General features: G+C 52.7%; 1 protein-coding gene across 1 annotated transcript in view; it reads left to right on the top strand.

Annotated features, from left to right (window-relative positions):
* Positions 1 to 5,599, top strand: part of Clptm1 (CLPTM1 regulator of GABA type A receptor forward trafficking) — a 30,668-nt gene extending 25,069 nt beyond the window's left edge. The window contains exons 7-14 of the mRNA XM_075989638.1: positions 142 to 262; positions 829 to 1,073; positions 1,562 to 1,655; positions 2,988 to 3,178; positions 3,438 to 3,533; positions 3,801 to 3,936; positions 4,615 to 4,782; positions 4,882 to 5,599. Of these exons, the coding sequence (XP_075845753.1) occupies positions 142 to 262; positions 829 to 1,073; positions 1,562 to 1,655; positions 2,988 to 3,178; positions 3,438 to 3,533; positions 3,801 to 3,936; positions 4,615 to 4,782; positions 4,882 to 5,153 (1,323 nt within the window). The 3' untranslated portion in view covers positions 5,154 to 5,599. The remainder of the gene's footprint in view (positions 1 to 141; positions 263 to 828; positions 1,074 to 1,561; positions 1,656 to 2,987; positions 3,179 to 3,437; positions 3,534 to 3,800; positions 3,937 to 4,614; positions 4,783 to 4,881) is intronic.
* Positions 5,600 to 8,856: the final 3,257 nt, after the last annotated feature.

Raw genomic sequence — 8,856 nt, forward strand, 5'->3', positions numbered from 1 at the left:
TGATGGGCTCCAGCGTGAGCCTTCCAGACATGGCTGTGGGGTTGCTGTTCTACTCCATTTGTCAGGGGAGGGTATGAGCAGTGGTAGCTGTGGGGCCACTGTCTGCCTGAGGCCTGCCGTTCATTTCCCATCTCCCTACAGAGGGCTGAGGACTATGGCCCTGTGGAAGTGATCTCACACTGGCACCCCAACATCACTATCAACATCGTGGATGACCACACCCCATGGGTGAAGGGCAGCGTGCCACCCCCACTGGACCAATGTAAGCCTAGCCAAAAGCCCAAGGCCTTGTCTTCCCCAACCCCATCTTTGACCCTTGTAGTTATACGCTCTCCTGACCACGCTGTGCCTCTGCCCTCTGGCTCGTCTCTCATACTAATCATGGGCAAGGCCTGGCCACTGCAGGGAATGACCTGCAGACTGTCCCTGAGTGTAGGTTTACACCTGGTTTCTTACTACTTTATAGAGCTGGGGGTACATGACTTCTAGCGTAAGCTGTACCAGAGACAAGCTTTAGTGGCCTTCATTCAAGGCCGCTGCCTTTGCCACTGCGTGCTTTCGCTGGAGGTTCAGGGAACCCTTTGCTCCTCATGGCACAATCAAGAAATGCTATATGTTGCCGGGTAGTGGTGTCACACACCTTTAATCTTAGCACTCAGAAGGGAGAGACAGGTGAGTTCGAGGCCAGCCTGGTCTACAGAACAAGTTCCAGGACAGGCTCTAAAGCTAGAGAGAAACCCTGTCTCGAAAAACCAAAAGAAAAGAAAAGAAATGGTATGTGGTGTCCAGGCTCTGCTGAGCGGTGCCCACCACCCTATGTGCCCACAGATGTGAAGTTTGATGCCGTGAGTGGCGACTACTACCCCATCATCTATTTCAATGACTACTGGAACCTGCAGAAGGATTACTACCCCATCAATGAGAGCCTGGCCAGCCTTCCACTGCGTGTCTCTTTCTGTCCGCTCTCACTGTGGCGCTGGCAACTCTATGCTGCACAGAGTACCAAGTCACCCTGGAACTTCTTAGGTGACGAGCTGTATGAACAATCAGACGAGGAACAGGATTCGGTGAAGGTGTGTGGGGTGGCCATGGCCCAAGGGGAAGTGAGGACTCCCACCCAGCGCTCCCCCAGACCTGGTTTCACAACTGCCTAGGCTCCCCACTCCAAGCAACAGGCAGGAAGTGGGTCCCCAACCCTGGTGACATGGCTCCCTGACTTAAGTTCTTTGCTTTCTCCTCATGTCTTTTCAGTCCCTTTCTGTCTCCTATCATCATCTTGTTCTGGATCTAGGCTTGGCTTGTCTGGGCCACCATTCCACACTGTTCTTTCCTGTTCTCTCTTGTACCTCTCTGTCTGACCCCTGTGTTAGCTCACTCTCCTGTGCCCTCCCCTGGCCTGCTTTGGTCTTGAGCTAATGCTGTCTCTCTCGTGGTCCCTAGAGCAGGTCTATAGTGGTCTTACCAGGTCCTGCCTAGGGTTTCCAGGGACATAGGAGAATGGCTTTTGGAAGTGAGGTGCCACAGTAGTGACAGGGCAATGCTCATAAGCTCCCCTCCCCAGGTGGCCCTGCTGGAGACCAGCCCATATCTTCTGGCACTCACCATCATCGTCTCCATCGTCCACAGTGTCTTTGAGTTCCTGGCTTTCAAAAATGGTAGGCATGGGTCCTGGGACATCAAGGTAACTGCAGAGGCAGAATCTCCTCCCTGTTTTTCCTTGTGCCTGGGGTCTCTCACCTATACTCTAGAGACCTCATGGGCTGGAGGGATAGTGACCCTACCAGGCACAGAGCTGAGGGAGGGGCTGGGCCTGCTGCCTGGGCCAAGGCCAGGGTGGCAACACCAGGAAGCAGGGCGGGGAACTCCAAAGCCAAGGGAAAGGGAAACCCCGGGGCTGCTCCCAGTACCCTGCCTGTCAGGAAGCCTCAGCATACGTCTACCCAGTTCCAGAACAGCCCATCGCTCTGTTCAACTCCAGGTGAGGAAGCAGAGGCTTAGTGACTGGAACTGCTGGCCTGCAGCTGCACAGTTCTGCTGTGGCAGTCATTCCAGGTGCTCGGTCAGTTTCTAGGCCTGTGGCCCACAGTGCAGGGAGCTGGGAGATGTCCTCAAGCTCTTGGGATTGGCAGGAGTGAACCTCTGTCATGCTGACATTGCACAGTGGAAGCAAAAGAAAATGGTGGGCAAACTGGAGGGGTTCTCAGTGTAGCCTCTCCTGGAAGGCCTTACATAGGGAGCTTTCCTGTGCTCTGCTGCCTTGGAATAGAGAAGAGGGTGGGCTGGCCTATCTTGTGTGTGTGCTGGGTCCGTCCCCAGTACTACAAAACAAACCCTAAACAACAAAACCAATACAGCATAGAGATTAGTGGGGTACAGGTGTTGCCACACATCATGGCAGCTGCCGTGAGCTTGGCTTTGCTCCCTGTACCAGATCCCCCACTGTCCTGAGGGATGGATGACCTTGTGAGTGGGGTGTGCTAAGCCCCACGTTTGGTCGCGTGAACCAGGGTCCATGCTCCTGTGTCTCAAAGGTCCTGTACGTCTGTGGTCTACTGTGACCTAGAAGCCAGGCACCAGGGGAAGACTAGGAAATAGGAGGATGTCATCAACTCAGCTCCCCCAGGTGTCCACATGGAGACCAGAAACCAGGGCTTGTCTCTGCCCCAAGGAAGCCCATAGTTGGAGTGGGAGGCCAGAAGAGAAGGTCCCCAAGCATGTACTTTGGATCTTCCTGACCAGGAAGCAGCATTGTGTGATACTGACCTGGTGTCTGCCCAGGTTCTGCCATACAAGACTGTACACCGCAGGGTTGTTAATTTTGTCTCCTTACACCTGAATGTCCTCACTAGAAAACAAGGGACCAACCCCATGGTACAGGGTGTTCCTGTCCCATGTGACCATGAAAAAGGTCCCGTGTGCCCTCTGCTTTTGTGAGAGAGTGCAGCCTAAGGAAGGTTGCTAATTGCCTGTGCCCACACCCTCTGCAGACATCCAGTTCTGGAACAGCCGTCAGTCCTTGGAGGGGCTGTCAGTGCGCTCTGTCTTCTTTGGCGTTTTCCAGTCCTTTGTAGTTCTCCTCTATATTCTGGACAATGAGACCAACTTCGTGGTACAGGTCAGCGTCTTCATTGGGGTCCTCATCGACCTCTGGAAGATTACCAAAGTCATGGATGTCCGGGTGAGTCAGGCACCATGTTGCTGTGGGGCTTGCAGGTTGGGAAGGGGGTCGCCTGCCCAGCCAGGCCTTGCCTTGGTCCCTAGGGGTTTCCCGACGCCTGCCTGGCTCCCAAGACCTAGGGGATTTTTGCAACAGGGGATTTTTTTGGGTCACATTAGGGCAGGGGAACTGGGAGGAGTGAGGAAGGGCAGGGGCCTTTCTGACTGGGGAGTGGCAGGAGTCAGGTCCCAGCTGACCTTGACCTCCTTCCCGGTTGCAGCTGGACCGGGAGCACCGAGTGGCAGGAATCTTCCCCTGCCCAACCTTCAAAGACAAGTCTACCTACATTGAGTCTTCAACCAAAGTATATGATGATGTGAGTGACCCCTTGGCCCTGGGGTGGTCTCCAAGCACTCAGACTCATGAGAGACAGGCTGGGCCATTGGTCCTGCCTGCCAGATCACTGCCAGGCCCATATCACACCCTGTATTCTACTTCCTGGCTGAGTCCAGAGTTCCCAGAGTCACCTGGAAATTCCCCTGGCCCAGCCTGCTGGACCAGGTATGGGTGGAAGAGGACAAGGAGTAGGGCCACTGAACAGGGCCTGCAGAGCCAGCCCCAGCCCGTCCTGTGACCCCCACAGATGGCGTTCCGGTACCTGTCATGGATCCTCTTTCCGCTGCTGGGCTGCTATGCTGTCTACAGCCTTCTGTACCTGGAGCACAAGGGCTGGTATTCGTGGGTGCTCAGCATGCTCTACGGCTTCCTGCTGACCTTTGGTGAGCAGGCTCAGCTCTACCCTGCCTGAAGGGCCTGCCACAGTGTCAGGCCCATCATTCTTGTAGGCCACAGCCTTGAAGCTGGCTGCCAGGCCTGACTTTGCCCCACCTAGAGGGCTAGTACCAGCAGACCATCTCAGGCCCATGTTCTCGAGCTATAGTGAGCATAGCGGCCAAGTCTTGTCCTGGGGCTCACTGGTCAGTAGGGGAGGCAGACCCATTTCAGACAATGCCCATCTAGTGTAGGCAGGCATGGGACTAGGAAGCCCTAAAGAGGCTTCTGGCCTGGTCAAAGAGAGGAATTCCTGTGTTGTGGGGACCCCAAAGTACAAAGAGAAGCTAAGCATTCACAGCAAGTGATACGTACGGACAATAAAGGGTGCACTTAGGTGGGGCTTAGGAACCACTCTGAGGAAAGGATGTCTAAACAGTCCCTAGAGGTGACCAGGGGGACAACATGAAGATCTGGGTGTGATGACTCAACCTATACTCTTAAACTTGAAAGGCTGAAGTAGAAGGATCTCTGAGGTCAAGGCCATCCTGGCTATAGCCTAAGACCCTGTCTCAAAAAACAAAACAAATTGTTGGAAAGAAAATGCAAAGACCCTGGGGTAGACTATGCTGGAAAAGCAGAGTGAGCCGGGGTGACTGGTCATGGTGTCCTTTGTCTTCCCTCAGGTTTCATCACCATGACACCCCAGCTCTTCATCAACTACAAGCTCAAGTCTGTGGCTCACTTGCCGTGGCGAATGCTCACCTACAAAGCCCTCAACACCTTCATTGATGACTTGTTTGCCTTTGTCATCAAGATGCCTGTCATGTATCGGATTGGCTGCCTGCGGGACGGTGAGGCCCAGGGGATAGGGACATGGGATGTAGTGGGCAGGAAAGAACCTCATTCTCCGGTGGGGTGGGCCACGTACCTCACACAGCCCCTTCCCCCAGATGTGGTTTTCTTCATCTACCTCTACCAACGGTGGATCTACCGCGTTGACCCCACCCGTGTGAACGAGTTTGGTATGAGTGGAGAAGACGTCTCAGCAGCAGCATCCAAAGCCCAGGCGCCCACTGCAGCAGGGGCTCTCACACCTGCGTCCAGCACGGCTGTCACTGAAGAGGATGCCTCCACAGTCCCAAAGGCCACTCCTGAGGCCAGTACTGCCAGCCAGCCCCAGGAAGCCCCTCCAAAGCCAGCAGAGGACAAGAAAATGGATTAGCCACTTGGGTCCTCACCTGCTCCTGGTGACCACCACCCACCTCCCCGGCCCCTCCCCTCCCCTCCCTGTCGCCCTCTTCCTGGACAGATCGGGCCAGGGCGGCAGGAGGCCCCCTAGGGCCAGGGCCCAGTGTGTGAGATGAGGGCCAGGCGGGCCGGGGCTGGCTGTATGTATGTGAAGACACCATGGGTCGTCTTGTCTGTTCGTCTGTTCCTGTGTATTTGCAGACATCTCGCCCTGCCAGCCCAGCACCATCGGGAATCATGATGAAGCCAATGTGGCGCCGAGGGTGGGCCAGGCGGGGAAGGGGCCAGGGCTCCTCTGTGGGATGCCTGTGGTCCTCCATCATCTTGTCCCTCATCCCCTGACCACCCCGCTCCCAGACCGCCACCCTTTAACACAGTCTGGATTTAATAAATTCATATGGGTGTTTAACTTAAGCTCAACCATCGCACCTCCACTGCCTTCCTTGCCTGGAATGGGCAGCTGGCTCAAATCTGGGAGGGAGACCTTGAGGTAAATGACGGAATGCGAATCTGGGGTTGTTTCTTAGCTTTTTAAACACTGCTTACCTAGCATGAGCAATGCCCAGCACTGCATAAACCAGTCATGGTGGTGCGTGCCCGTAAGTCAGAACTAACCTGAGCTGCAAATGGCGGCGCTGTCTCAGAGAGATAGGTGGCTCAGTGGGTGAAGGTATTTGCTACATAGCCCTGACACCCTGGGTTTGTACTACTATTGTGCCAGAAGGTCACACGGTCTAAATTGATCACTAGGACACACATAAAGCAGAAGGGAGGGAACCAGATGCAGTGTTGTCTGCTTCCATGCACATACGTGGTGGCACACGTACCCAAACACATGATACTGCCCTGCAAGGGGCCTCCCAAAGGATTCTTCATCTTAGACTCCCATGAGAGTTCTGGCTGAAAACATCCAGTGTCCCTGTGGTTCAGCTACATGAAACCAGGCAGGATTGGAACACCAGACACTACCAGTATAGAGTAAAGAAGCCACCCCCAAGAGGCACAGGCCTTACTCAACACTCCTCAATGGGGACGCCTGAATGGGTCTTGTACCAGTTTACCACCTGGACTGCAGCAGTACAGAGTGAATTCTTGGTTGGCATTGCAATGTCCCTAAACAATGGCTTCAAGAGCCAGCTGAGCTGTCAGTACCAGGAACTGGGTTTGCTCACTCTAGAGAAGTGATAGCCACTTGGCTATTCACCCTATCTTCTCAGACACTGTAGACTCATCCATGTTGCCAGGAGGCCCTGGACCAAGGACCACCCAAGGTTCCACCTGCTTCCCCACCCTGCTGAGTCAAGCAAGGAAGTCGGAGGTCCTTCGCTCAGGGTAGTGGTAGGTGGTGTACCCATTTTTCTTGCTGGGCTCCTACTCAACCTGCCATGGCTCCCCAGGGTCCTCAGAAGGGTACAAGACTCATCAGGTGGTGGTGGTGCATGCCTTTAACCCAGGAGGCAGAGGCAGATGGGTTTCTGTGAGTTCGAGGCCAGCCTAGTCTACAGGAACTAGTTTCGGGACAGCTAGAACTGTTACACAAGAAAAACCTGGTCTCAAAAAACAAAAACAAACAAAAAAAAGTACAAGACTCCTACAGGTAAGATCTCAGGGGCTTTTGCATGCCCCATAACCTCCCCTACATGGGACCCACCCAAGTACCTGCAGGATGCATTGGTGTTTCTTCCAGGAAATCTCTTACCCCCAAGTCCTGATATTCTCCCAGCAGCTCTGCCCACTGGTACATCATGGCAAGGTCCCTTTCCTGGACCAAGACTTAACTTGTGAGAACATGGTTAGGGTTGTCTTAGTGACCGCCATGTCTGTTTGCTTTCACAGACATCTGAACATGTCCAGAGCCCTTACTGGTGTGCTGGTGGGTGGATCTATAATGTTTGGTTAGCAGCTCCTGAGCCCCGGGCAGATATAACACAGGACAGTTCTATATACATCACAGGGACCAACATTCCATCACAGCCCTGTGAAGCTCACAACCTGGCAGGAACCCTAGAAACTTCTGTATATAAATGGAGTCTAAGACCAGTCTGGGTTACCTGACACTTTGAAACAATAAATAAAGGGGAACACCATGCACGCGCCTTATGCTGTCTCCAGCTGTGAGAGCAGGGCACAGCACTGTTATGTAATAATTGTTTTTCATGTTCATTCTAGCCCTTTGAAGTTTGTGCTGTTGTATATCTGTACCTCCAAATGAGAAGTCCAGAGCTTTTCCAAAGTTGGGTATGGGGATACACACCTTTAATCTCCGCACTCAGGAAGCAGAGGCCAGCTTGGTTTATGTAGCCTGACAAGGAGTTAGAAATTTGAATGGTGCAGGCACACGAAAGGCTATGACAAGGGTCAGCTGTACTGTGTCTTTATTGAACCCTCACAACATCGTTGGGGATGTTGGGGAAACTCAAGCCCAGAGTGAGTGGGGAAATCAATTGCTTGGGGTTATATAACTGTTCAGAAAACCTAGGATTTGAGCACAAGAAATTGATTCAGGACCCTGAAATTACAACTTCTTTTGAGAGACTGCTTATTTTTTGAGGCAGGGCCTAGACTAGCCTAGAACTCATGGCAATTCCCTGCCTAAGCCTTCCAAGTTGAAATTACTGATGTGAGATATCTTGCCTGGTGCTCAGATTTGCTCTTGAGTTCACAGTCCTGCTGTGTCAGATCCAACGCTGGTGTTGGCACTTGCTTTCTTGATGCTGGGCAACCAATCCAAGTCTTTTTGCAAAGAAGGGACTCTCACTGCCCCCAGCCCCTTACTGGGGCTGTGCTCTACCACTGAGCCACACCCCAGCTTCTCACTGGGGGATTCTAGGTAGGGGTTCTACCACTGAGTAACCCCAATCTTTCACTGGGGGATTCTAGACAGAGGCTCTACCACTGAACCATACCCTATTTCCTTTATTTTCCTCCTTTTCCTCTCCTTTATGCTTTGAATTGAGACAAGATCCTGCTATGCAGCCATTGTCCCAGAAATTTACTACTTGTTGGTGAATCTCCCGCCTCTTCCTCTCCAGTACCTGGCTACGATATTTTGCTGCTGATGGTACAACCTAGGATCTCATACGTGTTAGGCAAACATTCTATCACAAGTCACATCCTCAGCCCGACAGTAGGAAAAACCTAAAGGAAAGCACTGGTATGACTGGTAAATCCAACTCAGAGGCTTGTATTATGAGATGTCCACCCGGACTTACCTACTACACCGGTACATGACCCCTCTGGTGAAAAAAAAACACTGAAAGTTACTTGATCCCATTTTCATATTCATCAAATTGTGGTCTGTTAGAAAGCAGTCACACTCCTGATTATTTATGGACCATGGCTGTTTATGTACCTTGGCGTAGCTGAGAATTAAGAGCATTTGGTTCTCAAAGTCTAGGTGTAATGTGTTCCATCGCAAGAAAAATGTTGCTCTTAGCTGGGCATGATGGTAGGTCCCTGTGATCCCAGCACTCAGAAAACCAAGGCAGGAGGACTGCTATGGGTTCAAATGCCAGCCTGAGCTCCACAGCAAAACCAAAACCATCTTTGCTTTGCTGTGTAGAGGGAGCTACCGCTGTCATCCCATTCAGTGCTGCAGTTTCTGTCTCCTGGGAGCAGGAACTGGGCCTGATTTTCGGCGTGCTGTGCCCTAGTGTTCATTACAGGCTGCAGCATGC

Source organism: Microtus pennsylvanicus, chromosome 1 (genome assembly GCF_037038515.1).
Source record: "Microtus pennsylvanicus isolate mMicPen1 chromosome 1, mMicPen1.hap1, whole genome shotgun sequence".
NCBI lineage: Eukaryota > Metazoa > Chordata > Mammalia > Rodentia > Cricetidae > Microtus > Microtus pennsylvanicus.